Consider the following 21,807-nt stretch of genomic DNA (forward strand, 5'->3'; position numbering starts at 1 on the left):
TCTGGTCTGTAATTCCATGTGTAACAGGGGAAACCTTTCCTGCCAAGGTAGATCTGTATGTTCCCATGAAAAAGTTACATTTCTGTGGATCAGTTTTCCAATGGAAAACATTTCAGTGAGAAAATATCCAAGTGTCACTACTCCTAATTTAATAAATAATGGTTACAATCACAAAGAAGAGAGAATCTTTCATATTCATGTGATACATTCCTTTGGTTTTAAAAATCCTGTACTAAATTCTGTACACATGTTAAACTGAGCTGACTTTTCATCTTTGAGGATTCATTTTTTGCGCTTCAACTCTTATTCTTGCTGGAATTCACATCTCAGATTCCAGAGCTATGCCCAGCTTTTACTTACATAAAACTCCTTTGAAAGCTGATTCCCTTCCTTCTCCTCAGATTTTCACTTCTAAATCATTCCTAACATTTGAATGCTTCTAGAGAAAACCCGGTGGATTGATGCTTCCCCCTTCCCCCCCCCCCCCCCTCCCCTTCTTAAATTAAAGATTTGCAATTGGCTTTATTCATTTCTGGACCCAGTGACAAATGGAAGGCTGTTGCACATTGGCAGCAGACCTGCCTGCTTTGGCTTACTGATGAATTTCAACCGAAAGTTTGCAGTGATGCATGAAGGGCTAATCCAGCAGCCTTTGAAGGGAAAAGGGACTCTGTATTCAATTCAGTTCCTGGCCTTTGGTAGTTCAGTAAAAAACTTTGTGCCTGGTTCTCAAAAGAAAATATGTTTTAAAATTCTTTTAAGAACTCTTTTTTTTTCATCTCTATATGGAATTAGATGTAGATTGGATAGATCTGCCCTAGCTGTGTGCTAGGAAGCTCTGGTTTCAGTGGAGGGCTTATGGGCATCAACAAGTTACTCATGCTTACAGATGAAAGTGAACTTCGGTTCTTTGCTCATTCAGGACACAATGAATGATTGGTCATTCCCTTCTGTTTGCCAGAAGTATTTTCTTCCCAATGCTCATCTCAAATAAAATACTAAAACATGAAGGCAGTGTGATGCAAAACCAACCGTCTTTGGAGCTTCTCTTCAGACTTCACTTTCAGTATTCGAGACTCTGTTCTGAGACACAGCAAATCACTGTTGTCCCAATGGCTTCATTTTGCTGACTTGCTCTAAATGGAAACTTCAAATCAGTTTGGTTCAGCAAAACAGCATGCATTTTGAATTTTGTCATTCTTGATTATTTTCACAGCCCAGTGTTACATTCAAATGTATTTGATTAAGAAATAAAATTTGCTTGAATCGTTAATTTCTTCCAGCAGTTTACTTTTCACTGAAGCCAGATACACACTGGAGTAATCTGTTCAGAAAAGAAAGTCGGTTTTCCTTCTCTTAATATTCTTTTCAAGTCCCTGTAACGAGGACTAGATTTTGAATGACTTTTCCTCACTATAAAACTGTACACCATGAAGCTCTTTATTTGTAATTTAGTTTAATTGAGTAATTTAGTGTAATTTAATTTAATTTCAGTTTGGTTTATCATAATAAACATATACTATTGCACAGAAGAGGTTTTACTTCAATTCTTTTTCATCCAGAGAAAACACCTATGTCACTGTAGTGAAAGCAAAAATCTGTGCAGGATGGTGAAGAAAAGCTTCATTGTGTCTGTCTCAATTTTGAAAAAATAGCCTTTTGGGGAGCCATAGGAATGACAATGTATGTCTAATATGGACTTGAAATTTTTGGAGGCACGAAGAAGTTGATTTCTAAGCTTTTGTGATATATTTTCCTTTTAAAAGACTTAAACTGAGAAACCATTGGAGCCCCTTATAGTGACACAATAATAAATTTGGGTAACTGACATAATTAAAACCTTGTCTTATTTTGTGTTTGGAAAATGAAAAGCATGTGTCTGGAGAGGACACGTCCCAGGGACAAGGGCTGCCTCCAGCGGGTGCACATGGCACTCGGCAGAGTGCCATAGCTGGGATTCACATGCCCAATGTCAGACACAGAATATGTGGCCATTTTTGGGCCTTTTGTCATGTCCCATTTTCATCATCTTATTGGAAAGGCCTTGGCCTCATCTTTCTTTTCTTGCTGTTGTAGTATTAGTCATGGACATTATTAACAGTGATTGTTTCTCTGCCTTTCCTGGCAGAAAGTACACAGGACAGCATTCATCAACTGATGTTAGACACTCATGTTCACTAAACAGCTAACAAAAAGGACTGGGACTGGGGTTTGCAACAACTCGTTTACCTGGGTTAGTAAGAGTGGGAAGCAAGAGAAGATGCTTCAATAACGAATAGGAAATGTGAAAAAGTAGGCTCTGTTTTTTTCTGAATTTAGGTGTCTGCTTGCAGTTTAAGAAACAAGCTTTACCCAGTTTGACTTGCTTGAACATGAGGCTGTCTCCATGCTGCTTTTGATATATTAGCGAACCACACAGAAGAACAAGAGAGCTTGGCTTACCCTTCACGTGAGCTCATCCCGGCCAGCGCAGCTGTGCAGTATTCTGGGGACTTTTCTCTCTCTTTCGGGTTGCGTGTGGAGAAATAGGAGTATGTTCAATTCTTTCCCTCAAATGACTGAGCCAACGTGTCCTGGTTTTATGTCAACAGCCTCTGTCCAGATGACTGATGGCTGTAATGGATAATGCTGCTGTACTCATTCACTTCAATTTCTCTTGCGCTGGAAGGCTTTGACTTGATGATATATTTATATTTCTTTCCATAGTGGAGCTGAAGCCATTGTGGCTATTTGCCCCCATTTCTCAGGGCTGAGAGGGAATTTGTGCAAGGAGTATAGGGATAAATGGTAGCACTTTTTATTGCTTTTCATCAAGTCATCTTAAACCTTATGGGTGGAAAGCTCCAGGCAAAGAATATGTCCAGTGTAGTGAATTATTTGTTTTACAGAATAGGGAATAAATGTGCAGAACAGTATAGCTTAATCCTACTTTGTATCAGGGGATTTTTTCTGAGATACTTTTTGGTAGAACAATGCTGCTTTTTTTTTTCTATTTCTACTCATTTCTTTGCAAGAAACCACTTACTGCATTCCTGTGAATCATGTTTGAAGGAAAGAGACCTGAAATAGCATTCTCTGATGCACTCCTTAAAATGATTTGTGCATGGCTGGTGAGATCAGAAGCTTTCCTGACACTGAGGGTGAGATCTATTTCATGTTTGATGTCTGTACTTCAGACAATCACGTCCGTGTTCTGTCTTTTAATAGTTAGTGGAAAGAAAGAGATACTTACAAGGAGGTGTCCTGCCCATTTAAGATGTCTGCTTTAGGTAAGGTGAGAAGAGTTGGAGAAGCTAGACTCCACTGGTTGTGACGGGGGCCAGGAGGAGACAGACTTCGGTCAGATGAGTCCCACCCCCAGAGGGGGGAACAAGTTTAACTTTGGGGTTTCAGTCTTTTGGGGACAGTGCTGATCAAGACCAAGGGACCTTTCAAGACAAGTTTTTTGCAGGAAGAAGCTCCTTTTTTTGACATTACAGAAAATGTGACTTGAATCATTGGAATTCCAAGGGGATGAAAGAGAGGAGATGGTGGTTGTTATTTAGTAATTTTTTTTAAAGAAGGGTAAAATCTATTGCTGAGATATATGTTATTTTTGACCTTCAGAAAGATTATTAAAAATACTGAAGGGTGTAAAGTGCAGATTAAAAACAGTTAAGGGCAGCCTGGCCTTTCCAGTGAAATAACTGATAAAGCTGTTCAATAATTATGTAAATGGCTCTTTGTACAGAGGCTATACCAGGAATTTGTGGTGGCTGAGGAGATGGTACATAATCAAGGTTAGTGCCATTTTAAAGTGAAATTGGGTTTGGTTGACAAAGATTTAGATCTGTTTCCTGACTTCATGCATAATACAGATACTTTAGCGGTGATTTTTGCTCTGATTCATGGGCAACAGCGTGCGTTTGCCTAGAACAGTAAATTCAAGTAGAGTAACAGCCATGATTAAAAAAAGAAAAGCTTTAAAAACTAACCTTCCTTTATTTTCTGATAAATGCTAGAATTTAGATTAAGATAAAATGTGCAATTAAAAATATCCAGATGAATTAAAACATTTTATTCTTATCTCTGACACCACTGACTTTTTATTTTTGCAATGTTCGGGGAAGGTGATGTTTGTTTTTTTTTAATGTCAGTCCTTTCTAGAACCTGGCAGTATGCAATTTTACACTTCTTCGGGTTTGGTGGAATATCACAACCCATTTCCTCCTAGGTGGGGTAATATGTGGAAACTTTGGAGAAAAGCAAAAAATATCAAAGAAAACCAGAATCAATATTGTAAATAAATAAATAAATAAATAGGGAATAATAAACTAACAGAATAAATTAATGTCTGGACAATGAGACAAAATGCAGGATTTTTGCTTGGCTACATCCATAGCGCTATAGAAAATGTGGTCTTTACTGTTTCAGAGCATCTTACAAAACATTGAGGACGAGCGTTTTTGAGAGAATCATATCAGCTTTCAAATATAGCGTAGACCATACTGTGAAAACTTCGACAATGTGGTAGCAGCTTCACTCATCAGGGTTTGCGTGAACCCACCTTTCCACTGAGTTTCACTACTTTGGCTGCAGCAGAATTTAGTAATCCCAAGAGGCAAAAGAGTTTGTGAGTTGAACAGCTGAAGGAAATAGAAGGCAAGGAAAGACTCCCACCAGGAGGTTATTTTTCTAGAAATGAAATGTGGCAGTGTCACAGCTCTGATTTGTGTTTTTTTTGTGGTGGCTTTACCAGCTCTCCTGGCTACGAGGAGGACAGTGATTTGCCTTTGCATGGGTCACTGAGTTCCAGAACTCATTCTGCTCCTGCTGACTCTCATCTGTCACCAGGGGTGCTTCTAACTGTGCTCCCTGTAGTGAGGAAATTCTCATCAAATAATTTTGAATCCAATCTCTTCATGCCTCAAAACATTTCAGGGCTGCCCTTTGCAACCCCTCCATCGCTTTCAGCCAGCTGGCATTTTTTGTGAGCACTGGGGAGATACTGCACTCATAACCTTGGTTAGAAACCAAGGTCTTCTGAAGCCTTCTTTGGCTTCTGTGTTTACAGGGGAACATCCAAATGTATAGCTTTCACTTTCCAACTGATCTATGCCTGTGATGCTAGGGATATGACTGCTTATTCATGCCACCATACCTAAATAAATGCTATATCCAGATAGTGTCACAGACTCCCTCTGTAATCAGTGTAGAGAAAGTAAGTCTTTTAGGGAAGAGCAGCAATCTAAATTATCCAGGAGTTGAAGGACCACTCATATTGACCAACTTTGGGCACATAATTTAGGTTATTGTTCCATCTTGTTCCCTGGCCTCTTGTTCAGCCTGAAGTAAATGATCCAGGTGGTAGCTGTTACTGGGGAGTGTCTCTGCTGGCCAAACATGCTGCATTTGGTGCTTCTAATGGGACCAATGGCCAGAATTCAGCAGCATTGGTTCCCTGCTGTCATGGTGGGGAGCCAAGAACAGAAGGTGAAATGGGATCAAAGGCAGTGTTGATTGTTTGTGTTTACCACTCACATTCTCTCACGCAGTCTATCCTGGGGAAAGGTCTGTCCTGCAGCACACCAGGTCTAGAGACAGACAGGCACAGCCCACCCTCCTGACCCTACGAGCTCAATACCAGTGCGTTGGTGTACTTAAGAATCATAAGATGCATACTTCGGGGGGCCCATGAGCTTTGAGGGTTGCTTTGCAAGCAGAAGATGAGAGTGATGAGCTTTTTCAGGTCTGGCTAGCTTGTACATGTCAACATCTGGGATTCAGTGTCACCTGTAAGGCTATGGGACAGTACAGCACCGCTGATACCTGTACGCTCTAACCCTGGCATCGGAGCTGCTCTTGAACTGCTTGCAAGCAACATATTTCTCATAAAGCTCCACAGTGATCACTCCTGGAAGACTTCTTTTCTTGGCAATGGCAACAGCTTACACACCATACATTCTTCTTCATGCCATCATAGAATTATATTTTGATGCATGAGCTTGTCAATAAATGCTCATCTTTTTGGGGAGTCACCAGAGCAATCTTACACCACTATGGCATTTCAGAATCCTTTGTTGGTTTTTTTTTAATGGACACAGGTGATGTAGCTAATGCTTGTTAAAGATGTACAGAGGAAAAAGAATACAGTATTTTAAGCAAAATGTGCTTTATATTAAGTAACCATTCCTCACCTGGCATATTTATAGTATTTGCATTTCTGGAGCTTTTGCAAGAGGACTAATGGCAATGAGGTGATAACTTGTAATTAGATATATTAGTTTTGGAAATAAATAAATAATTATTTTTTAAAATCCAAAGGCCGAAACTGTCATTAACAATCTTAAATTTATTTTTCTGTGCAATTGCAAGAAAAAGTGTAACATTGATCTTGTAGCTTTAATAAATTTGTATTTGGATGATAAATTGCTACTGCCCTGTGACAGTGATTTACATTCATGAAGATCTTCTTTTCCTGCTTGCAACTGTTATGAAAAGGTGCATAATTAAACAACTGCCATTTCTCTCTAAATTTGGCTTCAGTTCAGTGAGGATATTCAAGAAGGATAATGTTTGTTGTGGTGTTAAAGTTGATTTGGAGGTGAAATAAGATCAACTGAATGAAGATTATTTTTATTCAGAGTAGGAGGGTCTGCTTAAGAGTTCATGCAGTTGAATTAAGACACTTTTGAAGTCCATTCAGCTTAACTTTCTTGAGCATTCGTAGGTAGACAAACCTGATTTTGTTGTGTTGTGTGGAGTGAGAAAATATGTGTATAAAAGACTCATGTTAGAAATTTTGAGATTCTTCAAGAGGAGACCTAACATTATGGAATTTTTAAAATTAGTATTTTTTTCTACTTTTTATCTAGGTTTTCTTAATATCCAGATGCAAATTTTGGCTGTAGTTAAAGCTTAGAGATTTTTTGTTGTTTTGGGGAAGAATTGATGAATGCAGGATTCCTTTTTAGACAGATGCAGGAATGCTTCATATTTAAAATAATTGGTATATTATCTTTTTTCTTATTTTGATAAAAGTAATTTATTTACATTTAATTTCTGTGAACATTTATTGTAATGAATTCATGCAAGTGGCTTCCACTAATCCAAAATAAACAGCATTGGAAAACTTAATTTCGCTTGAATTTCTTAAAATGCTATTTTCTCTTGCAGATGCTGCCTTCTTCCACAGACATTTCACAGGCCAATGGACAGCCACAGGATCATGAGACATATGTCAACATGAATGGGATGACTGAGTCAATACCTGCAAACTCTCAGCAAGATGTGGGTAGCACCCACGGTTCTCACATCACTCCAAATGTGTTTGCTGGTTCTCCTATAAAATTAACAAGTCCAGAGAGGATCATAGCCTTGCATCGAGAACTAAGACAAAACCATCACAAAAATCGCCAGGTCAGTAAAATTTTCTCACTGTTTTTAGTTTAGTGAAATCTATTATTCTTGGCAGTCATTTTATAAATTATATAGATATTTGAATGATTGCTTCCAGAGACGCACAGCTGAGTGTTAGTTTAAACAAGCTGAGGATAACAAATGCTTCATGTTTTTCATTATGCATTTTCTTCCCCATTGTTTAGGAATGGCTTGGGGCTTGTAAAAATAATTAAAAGGTTTTGTTTTCATCACGGTGTACTTTCTGGTAAGACCATCTTTGAAAGTTGTTGGATGTTTAAAAAAAAAAAGGTGTTATGTTGATCTTGTCCTACCTTTTTTTTCTTCCAATTCTGTTTTGGTTTTGTTTTTTTTTTTTTTTAGTGATCCAATTATTCCTATGCCCTGAAGCTCTTTATAGTAATTTCCATTAACTGCAGGAATCCTGTTAAGAATAGAGCTGATCAATTGCAATTGCATTTGTGACAGCCTGCTGCTAAACTAAACAGGCAGGAGATTTCACCCTCTCTGAGACAACATAACCTCTCAATAATTGTACAGAAACAAAATTCAAGTATGCAGTTACTGGATCCAGCTAGCTAGAGTAGCTACAAATATTATTCTGCTGAATTTCCTTTATAATCTTGGATTAAAATAAATGTAATAAAACAAATAGAAACGTAGTTTCTGCTTTTGGCATTAAAAGTTGAAAAAATGTGCAAGATACTGAAATTTCCTTTTAGTTAATAAATTTATTATACAATGAAATGGTGACTCAGAATTCCGATAGCATGTGAAACTCTTGAGCTATTTAGTCCAGGAGATACATGTGACAGTTCATATCCAGTTTCCTGATAATTTTCTTTATCACAGTCACATATAAAAAGAACCAATGAAAATATTGTCATAAAAGAAAATTGTTAGGGAGAGCAGAATTCTAGCAGTTCTTTGATTGACCTGATCTTTGTAAACTCAGGGATTTTCTTTCTGTATACATCACGTGAGCTTTAATTAAATCCTAATGAGAGCATGACACAGGCCTGCTGCACAATTATATGGGAAGCTACAGCTGAAATAATCCAAAATGCATAGAGTGGCCTGGGACATCCAAGGTTATGTCTTCTTTTCTTCTTTCCTGCTCAGATACCTTCAGTTGTCTCCTCCAACTCAAACCTGAAGGCTGACTGCAACCTGCCAGTGATCCATGAGGAAGCCCCTTGGCCTCTGCTGTCAAGGATGAAGGATGCACTGGTGCCTCCGGAGCGTAGTGCTTTCTGGGCAACGAAGGGGAGGGATCGGTTGTCGAAATGTGATGATGTATTTTGGGGTCAAATAGGAAATCAGCGTGCAGGTGCTATTCCCCAGGGAATGAAACAGAAAAATGCCATTATGAATAAGGCATGGCTCTCTAGAGAAAAAACAGATGGCTCAACCTCAGCTACCACAGCAAAAAGCTATTTGTCAGACGTGTTGTCAGCAAGTAATAAAGGTCGAAATCCTGTGGGGAGAAATCGGCTGCACAGGGAAGAATAAAACCCGCAGAAATAAAACAAGGTAAAGCATCTTAGCAATGTGATTTTTCTCATTGTTACAAAAGTACTAACCATTTTTTAAAACAAAGATATTTTACTACTTAGCATGGCCTAGCAACTAGTTTGAAATGACTGGAAAATTTGCATGAAAAAGAGCTGTAATACTTTTTATGATCAAAATTTCTTAGAACATTTGACGTTACTGAAACCTATGGAATTTTCAGTAGCCAGGCTGCCTCTCCATTTTCTTTTCACCGCGTGTTTATGATTTGCTTTTCTTTTAACTAAGACCATGAAACAATCTATTAAATCATTTTAACTTTTATGTATAACCCATTTCTTCAGTGTGCAGTGGCAAGTTCTGAAAGAACATCTGGCTTGCGTGACTGTTTCCTCTGGAGCTTAAGGAAATGTCATGTCATGGACTTCCTAGAAACACATTTTACAGAAATTTGGGAGTAGCTTTGCTGTCAGTGTTTTTTTAGCATCTTGGGATTTTGAGGGGGGGAAGTGTTCAGGTTTTTTTGCGTTTTGGGGTTGGTTGGTTTTGGGTTTTTTTGTTATCCTGCTGACCTACAGAAGGGTACTCAATATATACCTGTAGGTGGTAGTATCTGTAAAATAGCATCCTTCAATTGTTACTTTTAAGCTCCTTATTCAAATTGCAGCTTAACTTGAGGAGTTTTACTGGACACATTCCCGACCACTTTCTTCAGGTGACTGCTTGGGCATCATGAGTACAGTAACAGCAGAGTTCAAGGGATGGATAATTCAGACTGCACCCTGTGCTGCCAAACCCCTACACCTACAATAGGGACAAGTGAATGCAGTGCCAGGCCACCTGCGCTAGCACAGCTGTGACAACGCTTCCTCGTAGTCTGGCTCAGCAATAGATGTGATCTGAGCTGCATGAACATTTGATGGATCCTGGTTATTGGAGGAAGGAGGGAAGAATGTGTCTGTGCAGGTGCATGTGTGCACTAACACCGGTTGACTCTGGGAAGTTTAACTGAGTACGGTTGTAAATTCCCCAAAACATTGAAGGGTCATTTATATTGGGACCCCACCAGAGTTAATATTTTTGGAAAACCTCCATTATTCAAACCTCCCAGCTACCTTTATTTTTATTAGAAAAGGGCATTTTTAACACACAGTAATATGTGGCACTGTTCCTGTGCTCATCCTCTGCCTCCATTGATTACCCTGGTTGGTTCATAGCACATTACTACTTTGTTTGATGCTGCTCTTCGGAGCCAGAAGCAAAATGGTTTTGAAGAAATATTAATGCATGCACTCACACTTTATTGTGGGAAACTTGTCTTTATTTGCTCAGTAAGGTAGCAGTGCAATTGCTTACAGCAGTAACTGAATTGGTCTTCATCCAGAATGTCTTTAGAAAATACACACCAGGTGCCCAGCGAAATAGCCCCTGGGAGCAATGTTTTTGGAGTGCTGTCTAAGCAGAGGAGACACCAGTGAAGTTACAAAATCTGGGCTTCTGGCCTCACATGTCTTTCTCTTCTTCCTAATGCCTGGCCAGCACTTCTGAAGACAGATATAGATGATACCCAGCCACCAGCTGCCTTGTTAACTGTTAAGATATTTTTATGCAGAAAAACACTTGTAAATATTTAACACGATAACTTTTATATTGATAAAATGATGCTTTAAGAATTAGCACTTATCAGACTGGGTTTTGAGCTTTATCTTGCTGACAGTAAAATACAGGGCCTGGTAGTTCAGGCTGGAGGACAGATTGTAATGCATGAAGTGTGCTAATAATAAGGGTATTAATAATAATGCCCTGTGATGATAAGATAGTCTTTGTTATCCTAGCGTAGCTATCTACTTTGTGATTGGGACCATAGTAACTTACCATGAAATTAAGACTTTCTCAGTCCAGTTCCTTTCTATCAAAGACAAGGGTGGTTCATTTTAAACTTCAGACTTCATTTTAAGCTAATTAGGTTACTTGGCCCCGTTCTTCCTCCTGCTGGAATTAGTAATTTCCTGAACAAGGGCTGCAGACACACACAGGTGTAGATGGGGGAACAAACACTTGCAAGCATATTACCTGCATGGAAGCACTGTAATGCAAAATGGACTCAAGCAATTCCTCAGGCAAATGGATTCTGTGCTGGCACTTTATACCTTTGCTTCACAAGTCACAAATTTCAGTGAAAATCCTGTAGCCCCTTGTGATTTTAATTTTTTAAGACATCCATTCTTCCTACTACAAAGCATTGTTTAAATATATGCAGATACCACACTTGTCATTTGGGCAGCTGTTTCAGCTGCTTTTTGTTTCTCTTAAGTAAAAATGCAAGATTTTAGACACTACAGTGGAGGGATGCTAATAATTTAACAGCAAAGTTTGGAGTACTGCATGCAACAGAATTAGAAAAGGTGGATCAGCTAGAGGTTTTATTTTTTAAACCTCTGTCCTACTCCATTTTTTCCCACTACTGAATGGGCAAATGAGAAGTGATGGTCAGATTATGCCAAATAATTACGCACTAATTGATGTACAAGAAGATTTGATGATGCATTGCACCATCAAACAAGGTCCTTCAAATTCTTTAAACACAGTTATTTATAGAAACCAGCTCCCAGACATACAGTGGCAGGCCAGATGGTTCATATATTGGTGTCCTGCCAAGCTGAGGTCCTTTGGGAGTCTGAGCTTGCTGAGTGACTCATACAGAATAATTAATATTGCCCCTTATTCTGTAAAGTATTTGGGGTTTTTTAAATTGAGGGTGATCAGTAGCACTGTGCTTACAGAACACATCTGAAGAGTTGACTTGTGTTGAATCACCTGCGATCTGCTGTTTGTCATCCATGGACCCGCCCAAGCCAAATGGCATTATCCGTGCTTGACTGGATGATCAGGACACTTGGAAGGAAGCTGGGCAACAGTGTGCTTCCTACCGACAGATGCTCACTGAGCCTGCTTCCCATTGAGGCTCTTCCACTTACAAAGAACTTGTTTGAAACAGCACAGAAAACTATTTGCTAGAATCGATAGGTCACATCAAACGAGTGTTTATCAATGTATTCAGGCAATATTTGCCCAGTTCTTTTTTTCTAGACTTGAACTCCCCAGTACTAAAGTCAAAATATTTCATTTTAGCAGCAAAGTCATCTCTTTTCTCTCTAGTTTTAACAGAAGTATTACTTAGAAATAGAATATAAATGCAATACATGGAAGTAGTAACCTGAAATGGTGCATAGTACTTTTTAAAGGCCATGTGAAAGATAAAGAAGAAACCCATGGTGTACCTGAGGCTACAAATGCACTGTAGAGTAGTTTGTACCCCTTTTTGGGGAGGAACTGGAATCTGAAAATCAAAAACCACTGGAAGGAATAACCATTCTCCTATGGCAGGTGTAAAAAAAAAAAAGAAAAAAAAAATCCATTACTTTTCTTCCAACACTGAACAAGCAATTTTATGTAACCAAAGAAAACTAATAATTCTCCTGCACTTGTGCTTTATCTGTTTTGCTCTTCTCTGGTAGGTCATAAACGGGGAATGTAATGCCAGTTTTTAGGTTCAGATGAAAAGAAACAGAACACCTACATGACAGATCATGTGTATTTTAAGTAAGTTCTCTTTAGTCAATGCAATTCTTGTATTAGACTACTCCTTCTATTCCTCTTATTTTTCAGGAAAATAACATTCATAGTATTTAAAAAAATAATAAGTTGCCCTGTATTTTGTCTACACTCAGCTGTGCATGCAGTCTCACTTAACTACCAAGAATTCATTATGCAAGTTCAAAAGATAAAGTCAGCTGCCAGTTACATTTTAGGAACGTCTAAAACAGATGTGGTTTGGTCAGAATCAGTGGAAGGAACATGGTCTGTATCCCTCTTTGAGAACTGGTCTGCTGGAGACGGCCTGGAAGGCACTGGAAACTAAGGAAGATGACAGAACTCAGTGTCTTTAAAGTAAACAATACCAATGTCCACTCTAGGTTCTCCTGGAGAATAAACATTTGTAGAAAATGGAGAGGGGTTGCTCTGGAAGCCTGCCACTCCCCGTCTATTGCTTATCTTGTGCTATGAAAAGCTTTTATGCATATAGGAGATTTGGAGATTAGATCTGATGCTCAGCCCATGGTAACTCAGTTCCATGCTCAGGACTGATATTTGTACAAGTCAGAACAAAAACAAGTTGCCCATGATTAAATTTTCTGTAGTCCTTAATAATTCCTGTTTATATTTTTTGGGTAGCAATTCTGATTTGTAAAAGCACTATCTAATATATTTTTAGTAACAGCCTTTTCATTTAGCCCTTGAGCTGATGGATATTAAAGCTCCTAATGAAAACCAGATAATGCATGAAAGATTTCTACCGTGCAGAGCTTTCTCTTAAGGCCCGATTAAACCAAGAAACTCCCACATCTGTTTGTACAACTGTATTCTCAGCAGGTCAGGCAGCTGGTAGCGTTAAGGTCATCTTTCTTGCAGTAGCTTTTTCTTGGGAAGAAAGAGAATGGGAAGGGCTGGGACAGAAAATGGAATATTTCAGAAACCTTGGCCTATTACATTTAACTAGGAATATTGTCTTTCCTCAGTCTGTGGCTCTGATCCTATCAATCAGGATAATGGTGAACCATAGAATAATCTGTTCATTTACATATAAATATGTATAAAATATTTATGTGCATATATATATCTATATATGTATAATTGCATGAGGTTTGGCCTAAATAAATAGTATAAGTAGTGTAAAATAATAGGGAGAAGTCACTTTCTGCAGATCTTTTTTTTTTTCTTTTTTCCTCTCTCCTTTGGGATTTGCTAATAGAAGTAGGGACATGAGAAGAGACTGGGGGTTTTTTATTATTATTATTTTAAAGGCTGAATTTAAACGTTAGATTAAGAGGAAACTAAGACTATGCAGTGGAAGTTCTGATTTTACCTTGACTCCGCTGCAGGTTAAAATCCATGTCTATATTGGTGTGTCTTCCCTTTCCAAAATATAGTAGCCCATGGGAAGAAAACTCACTTGCACGCTCCAGCTGTCAGCCCAAGTGTAGATGACAGTGGGACCAGGCCAATGGGGGACACTTGCACTATAGCAGTTTAGCTCCCCATTGCCTCTTTTGCTGCTGAAAGAAGGGAAGAAAAAAGATCAGTTGTTGTATAAAATAGTCTCAGTACATTTTTGCCTTACTTTCATATGCATAAACTAATGAACCTTTACTGGGTAGGAGTTAGGCACCACTAGGGAAAATGCCAGGCTCCCACAATGGAAGCTAGACTGACTTGCACCCTAAAGATCTCTTGAACTGTAGCCATTGTCATATTTCATGCAATATAGCCTATCTGCCCTTAGAAAGCTCAATGTAGTGTGGCAAGTTCTTGAGAGAAAGAGTTATGACTTGTGAAGTAAGCCGCTCTTAAAAAGAAGGGGGGGGGGGGGGCAGGAAAAAAAGAGCTATAGGATCTTATTACAGATGATGGGTCAGGTTCACCAGGATGCTACAGCAGCTCGGTTTCAGTCTGGTGATCCAGAGCAGCTGTAAGCCTGGCTTCTCAGGCACTGAAACTGTGTTTATGTTCAAGCCCTTAGTCAATCAGGTCACACATCTAAGGATGGGGAGAGAGTTCTTTTTTTGGTGGGTTACTGGGAACATTTAATCAACAATTACAGAAATTAAGATGTTACCTGTTCTACCTAGTCACTGCAGTTTTGGTCACAGTGTGAGAACATGGAGCAGAGTAAAGGGGAATTTCAGTAAAGGATTCCTTGAAGTTTGCTTGGGTTGGACTTGTACTAATTATATTTGGACAAGAGTGAGAAGCTTTGAAGTGCCGTGGCCTCTCAGCATATGGCAGTCTGGCAAAGCCTTCTTTAAGTGGGAATCTCCTGGAGCACATTGTCGATTTTTGTAACGTGGCTCCGAGGCTGAAAGTTGTGAGCGATTCTTTCTCACCCTTAGTGAAAACTGCAGCTAGAAACGGAGGACGTGTCCCTCTCTTGTTGCCCTCCCTTGCCCCCGCCATCTGCTGGGTGCTGCCTCTCTGCTTTCCCATCTGTGGGCTGGGGACTTTGTCTCCCAGCAGCCACATCTTTGTTTCCAGCTGGCTGCAGACAGTCCCTTCTGGTGAGTAGGCTTTAAAATCTAGGGGTGAGGCTGCCTCACTGGAGGGTATCGATAATTTGTGACTTTTGTGCAGGGAGCTTTGCTTAGGGGGCACAAGGCTGTTCTTGTCTCTCAGAGGAGCTGATTTGTAGGAGAAACTGCAGTCCATCATGTGGCTGCTCTGTGCTAGTGAGGGGCTGGTGTCTGCTCATCTCTGCCACCCTTGCAATTTTACGTGCCTTTTCTGTGCTGGATACGATCACCAAGATGATGTGGCTTCTGAATGAACAGTTAATTAGAGATCTTTTGTGGATGGTGGATCTTTTGCAAATGGCAGTTTATGGATGAGCAGACAGGTTGTCTGATGTACATGAGCTGGGCAGAAATAAATAACAAATCTACTTTATATGGCTCCTATATGATCTGGATACCTCATCATTTTGCAAGGCAGAAGTATACTGTCTGTATCCTATAGCCAGTGAGCAGAAGTGTGGAGAAGCCAAGGTCCAACTAAAGAGCTTTAATTAAGAGCACACTGAGCATTATCAACACTAAATTAAGACATGGTCTCGTGGAGGACAATTCCTAAGTCTGAGCTAGGAGGTAGAGGTCTTGGTCATGTATTTTTTTTATGATGGCTGCAGAGGTTTTCATCCCCTAATTTATCTCTCATAGCTCATCGTGGTCCCATTGCCTCCTATCCATAAATAGAAATTGCCATCTCCTGAAACCTGTCAGTGTGACTGCTCAAATGATAAATCCCTGAAACCATTTCTGTCAAAATGAACCTGCTAAAGAGCAGATGACCACAGAAGGAGCTCTGCAAGAAGTTCTGGGGAAATAGTGGTGCATGGCAGGTGGTTGGCCCTGAGTGAGTGTTGGAGAGGGTATTGGAGGCAATAACCTCTTCAGGTTTTTGAAACCTAAGAAACAAAGCTGCAACTGGTGTGGACAAGTATCCCAGTGTGTGAGGTGGTCTGAATTGGGTTCAGAACAGAAAGTACCTTGTGTGATGACGCTTAGGAGAGCCAGAAAAAAAACACTGCTTGCTATATCTGACATCTGCATCTTTCCCAGAACAGCACATTCCTGTAGTCCCCCTTTTAGATGTCTCTGTGAGACTGGGATTTGTACTGACTTTTGCATGTGGACAGACAAGTGACTCAACATTTCCTGTTTTTCTCGGGTGACATAATATCTTTACTAGGCTACAGAATTAAGCTCTTTATTGCTTACAGCTGAGCCAACACTGCAGACCTTCACAACAGTGACTGCCAGATGTCTGTCTTCCAAGCAGGGAGTTTGTCATCATGTGTGTAGGAACTAAACTTAATTCATGCTCTAGGGAGTGGGATTCCTTGGAACATGTATAAGTCTGAGTTAGTCTCCTGGGGTCCCTGACAGTCATGAAGAGAAATCAGCACTTGATCTACAGGACAGGATTCATCTCATCGTAATGTAGATCTAAAATAGGCAAGATGATCTGCACTCTAGAGGTGCCTTCTCAACTCACTGACTATAAAGATGAGTGGAGGCGGACTGCCTCAGATGTCAAGTCTACACTGCAGAAGAACAGGAAGGTGATTCCCACCCAAAGTACTTTAGTAGTAAATGTGACCAAGGTCATGTGGGACTTGGTTGTGACGATCTGGTAGTGCCTAGAAGGACAAAGACTTGAAATCCTCCTGTGTCCTAGGTGACTGCTCTGAACACTGGACTAGCCTTCTCATAAGAGATAATAGACATTAACAATTGGGAACTTCTCTTTTGTGTTCTAGCTCTTTTTTGAACATTCTGCCTGAGGACTTTTTCTTTGTACTTATACCTTGGATTAACTATATAGTTTTGTCTTAATTTGTAGTCACCAACTCTGTTGGATTCACTGTAAGGTGTTTAGGTACCAGTTTATAAATATATTAAATAGGAAATAAAATGTGTATGTAGATCTGAAGCCTGGTTGACCTGACAAATTCTCCTGAGGCCCCGGCAGATCAGAGACAGCATTCATCAGGTGAGGCGTTGAGCATATGCTGGGTCTAGTGCTAATACTTGGGAGCTTTTGCATAAAAATTGCTGTTCTTTATCTGTTGAACTGTGTGCTCCTCTTTAGTTGTGCGTGCTTCCCCTTGAATAATGTAAAATAGGACACTACAGAAGAGAGGTCAACAATTTATAAAATAGTGTATTCAAACACATGGATTCAGCCTGAGCTGTGGAGAGTTTTCTTCAGTGGATTAGTACCTGCAGCGCTGCCATTCTCCTGGGAAATCACGTAAGCACATGTGTTTCCTTTAGAGGGCTTCTGACCTCTTTTGTGTTCTTCTTCTTAATTTCTGTGTCCTAAGTAAGGTGATATTAAAACAAATCCTTGTTGGTATGCTTCCTTGGGAGCTTTACAGAGTGTAAAGGAGGGAAGTAGTTTCTGCCGCTCCTAAATTAAAAACAATCGCTCAAATTCCTGCAAGTCTACGGGAGATGAAATATCTGCTAAGAATGAGCACTGCTCTTTGCACTGGCAAACTGGATGCTGGAGAGAGAATAATGTGATTGTCAAGACACATCTTTCAGTTTAATAAACCATTTTGAGAAGAAGTTAATAATAGTCCTTGAAAAAAAAAATTCTAAACTCTAGCCTGAAAATAAACATTCCTATTTTGAAATAAACCTACTTTCTTCTGCAGTACTGGGATACATTGTAAATTAAGCCTTTTATAGACAAATGGGTTATGAATAAAACAATTGCCTTAGCAGTATTATTAGGAGTAATAACCCTGTTGTGGATAAATCTGACCCTTTTTGAATGTAAAAACATACCTATTTTATTTCCTAGCCTAGCTTTCCCTCAGAAGAGGTTGTCTATAAGACAACAAATAAGTCTGTAAGACTTATTTGAAATGTCATGGTATATGTCCTACTATGAATTACCACTTTGGAGCTCTCAGTTGAACAGAGGTCGTAGCAATATATTGTTCAGTGCGCCTCAACTGGATACTCTTGGAAGCTTAACATCGGGGGCTCCTTCCTGCTCCAGAATGATTGTTTTGGGACTGATTAGCAAGTCGCACTGTTGTACAAAATGTCTGAATCTGCTTGCCAATCTCCTCCGTGATTATCAGTGGAAGGAACTGCATTTCCATCTGTGTTCATTACATTGGGACCCCTTTGCATAGGGGTCTCCCCTCCCTTCTGTCCCTTGGCAGCGAGTTTATCCTGTTTCCACAGTCAGTGTACCTGGTGTGTTTTCCCTTGGCAGCAAAGTCATTACATCCCCAGCAACCGCAAAGCTGACACCCATCCATCAACACTCAAAGAGAATAAAACAGTCACACGGACTTCAGGCCCTGGGAGCTGCACTGCTGCGTTCTGCACGTGAAGCTGTGGGATCCTTGGTATTTTTGGATTGCTGCAGCTGAACTCAGTGTTATCTGTTAACAACCACACCATTAAAAAATCAACTTGTAATTTATTGCCTAATTTATAGGCCCACCTGATAGACCTATGACACAAGTTGAACTCATATTCAATGACAAATGTGAAATAAAAGGTAGTGATATGTGGCCCAGTTAGATTAGATGCTCTTGATCTAATCCTGTCACTCAGCCACAGCTGTTAACAGTTTTATGTCCTCATAAAAGACTGTACCTGTGCTGCTGTAGGTTTTCAGGCTAAAAGAAAATGGTATTATAACAAAATATATAGCCAGAGCTTATATAACTTGATAGGATAGAAGATAAACATCCATAAACATAATCAGAAATTTATAGGATGATATGCTTAAACAAATATGATTTTTACCATATAAAATGTTCTGGAGATTTTTCAAAGTCTTAAGGCATTAGGTATCCAGATTTCATTGCCTTTCCATTTTAGTTGGTAACTAACTCCTCTTATGTCTTTGAAAACGCCCCCTAAATTATTGAATTTGATTATATATGCCATATATAATCATATAGGGCCAAAGATGAGGATTCTTTGTGATTTTTAAATTTTGTTTTTATTCAGTACAAATTTCCAATTGAAATATTTACCCATGGAACAGTATAAATAAAAACAGCTCAAGAAGCTCAAGGTGGTTTCACTGGGACTTGGTAACATTCACCTTCGTAAAACCTGGCAAACGATAGGACTGTTGAAAAGGCTTTTCGTCACCCTGGGCATCAGGAAGCGACTGCAGAGTTGACTGCCACCCCACAAGGACAGTGTAATCCTCAGTCACGTGTTGGACTTAATGGGAATTAATAGATTCCAGGGATCTTAAATGACTGTTCCCATTAGGAAGGACACTTTTCTTCTCCACCATTTGTGTAACAAGATCAATATCTCATCAGGGAAACCTTCGATACAGAGTATTTTGAATGAGCATACGATAAGTTATATTCTCTTAACTGCACTTGGGATATAGGAAAAAGAGTTTTCCTGGTATAATGAGTGATAAGTAGAACAAAGATCATTCGGGAATAAAATGTAGCTGTTTGATCCATTTGATAATTTCCATCTGGATGGCATTTGCTTCCCTCAGTAAAGAGAACGGGAGCTGCCTATTTCTAGGCAATCTGTTCAGTTTCTTTCATGGGAAAGGACAGTTTAGCTACTCCTTCCATATGGGCATACATTATTACATCTAACAAACATGTTGTTCATCTTTTATTTTATTCAGACCATCTAAGCAGTCTTAATTCCTATGTGAGTTGGGATGGGGATTGAATATCCTTTTTTTTTCCCCCCCCTCCCCTCTCCTCTCCAGAAATCAATAAAGGAGGGGAAAGATCCCCATTATTCTGTATAGACAGGTGCTGGTTAATTTACTAAAACAAAAGAAACTTTGTTTGAGGGAGCAGAAAGCAAGATGATGATGGACCCAATGATGCTGGAGGAATATAGGTCTGCAAGCGTAGCTCCCTGCTATCATGGGATACAAGACATGCAATCTCTGTCATAAATTAAGCAAGCTCTATCTCAGGATTCCCCCTCTAGAACAGTAAAATATTCTAAACATTAAAAAAGTCATTATAATCATAATGTTGTCTTGGCTAACCAAAGAAAGACTATTTTCCTAGTACAATGAGGTGACACTGGTTAATGCTACGTTTTTGATGCTGCTCTGGGACTATGGGATCCTGTGCATTTTTAGCAGTTTTTCCTATTTGTCTTTTTTGATTAGCTTTCAAGAAGACTTGTGTATCAGAAGGGATACGTCAGAGCTGCTCCACTCTGACACCCTGGGTGGGCAGCGAGGTCTGCACCCTGCTCCTCTCACTGAGCACAGTCATTCCAGCATGAATTCCTATCGCCCAGAATGTCATGAGGTACTGGAGTGTAATAAGCATGTAGGCACTGGTGCTTTGTCCTTGGAACACTTTTATTTGAAAAGTGATTTTATCCTCTGCATCATAATTTTTTTTGGATGAGCTAGTGTCTAGAACCTTTGAAAATGTACTGAAATCTCTTCCTAATATCCCTGTGCATAAAAGCAGGAAGGAGCAGGAGGAATTGCTGTTTTGCTGGTTGTAGTTTAAGAGGATAACCCTATTTTCTTTATAAAAAACAAGCTTGGAATTTTTTTTTCCTCTGGCAAACCCATGTGATGTAGTTCTGCAGAAATGGAGTAGTGTGTGACTGCCTGGAGCCAAGGAAAGGGGCAAAAATTAAGAAAAGGATATGACTCAGTGCCTGGTGTTTTAGGGCCACACCTCCTTCATCCTCTTCTTGCTAGTAGTCCCTAGATACTGCTTATTCTCTCTTTCTTGGTTTGGTGTGACTTGCTGGGCTCTGTCAGCAGTGAGTTGGAGTTTTGCTTTACCACACCCAGCATCCCCAGTGGATGCTGCTGTTGTAGATGCACCCGGGCAGCTGGACTGGGAGTGCATCCACAGAACGGTTCAGAGTTAAAACAGCCTTTTGTTGCTGCCACTGATGATCATTTGCTCTATCAGCAAAAGTTGCCACTCCTACATCAGATCCATGAGATCATGGATGGCTTCCAAATGTGCTAATTCATCATCAGAGCTCTGATTTTAGGAGCAATTGCTCCTTAGCATTTTGCACCTGAAATTGTTAGTAATTTTAATATTTATCAAACAGCTGTAAATTGAGACCTCTAGCTTGCAAATATTTGCACAATCTAAAGAAGTATGTGAAGGATGATTACATTCCAGTTTCAGTGGAGGTTTACACTGATTCAGGTAAAGTTCAGTTAGCGCCTGGTTCTCAGAGGATTTCAGTGTGTTGGCAATCACATATTTCATCAGTGAGTTATGAATTTTGGATTTCAATGCCTAATTTTTATCCATTGTCCTTGCTACTTGCTGGTTATGTTCAGGCTGGACACAAGTAACCTGAGCGTGCAATCCAAAAGATAAGCACAGTTCCTAACTTCCAGAAAAGACTATTTTTTTCTTGTTCTGACCTTTAACAATCTGCACTGGTGAACAGAGCCATGTCACAGGCAGCTGGTACGAAGGTGCTCGGCTCTTTCATAGCCTGCATCTGATGTGCCTCCCACGTGGGAAGGTGGGGTCGCACCCAACCTCACCTGCCAGCCCCCCAAACACGAGGTTTTCCTGGTAAGGTGAAACCAGATCTTCTCTCTGCTGAGAAGTTCTGAGCTTTCTTATGGCTGGAAATAAAGGATTTAGCCTTAATTCCAGACTGGCTTGACTGTCCGTCTCCCTCAAGAGTGCTTCTAAACTCTTGCAGTGACAGGAGTTGATGGAAAAGAGTCTGGTCGGGTTTCTGGTGACATGGGGTCTCATTATTCATGAAGTCCACAAGCCACAGTGAACTTACTAATAATTTAGGCCTA

The 21,807-nt window shown here is 39.7% G+C and overlaps 1 protein-coding gene across 24 annotated transcripts in view; it reads left to right on the forward strand.

Moving 5' to 3' along the window:
- CUNH4orf50 (chromosome unknown C4orf50 homolog) overlaps nucleotides 1–21,807 on the forward strand; it is an 86,764-nt gene that overhangs the window by 26,027 nt on the left and 38,930 nt on the right. For 17 of the 24 annotated variants that reach the window (XR_015699998.1, XR_015699999.1, XR_015699984.1 and 14 more), the window contains 2 exons: nucleotides 7,156–7,398; nucleotides 8,521–8,931. Coding sequence is in view for 5 of the 24 variants with exons in the window: in XM_087737407.1 (XP_087593533.1) it covers nucleotides 7,156–7,398; nucleotides 8,521–8,910 (633 nt within the window). In the remaining 19 variants the exon portion in view is untranslated. The other 7 variants (XR_015699988.1, XR_015699990.1, XM_087737407.1 and 4 more) reach the window with 7 other exon arrangements.

The sequence above is a fragment of the Nipponia nippon genome, unplaced genomic scaffold (assembly GCF_047370975.1).
Source record: "Nipponia nippon isolate SJK-2023a ecotype South Korea unplaced genomic scaffold, ASM4737097v1 scaffold_6, whole genome shotgun sequence".
Lineage (NCBI taxonomy): Eukaryota > Metazoa > Chordata > Aves > Pelecaniformes > Threskiornithidae > Nipponia > Nipponia nippon.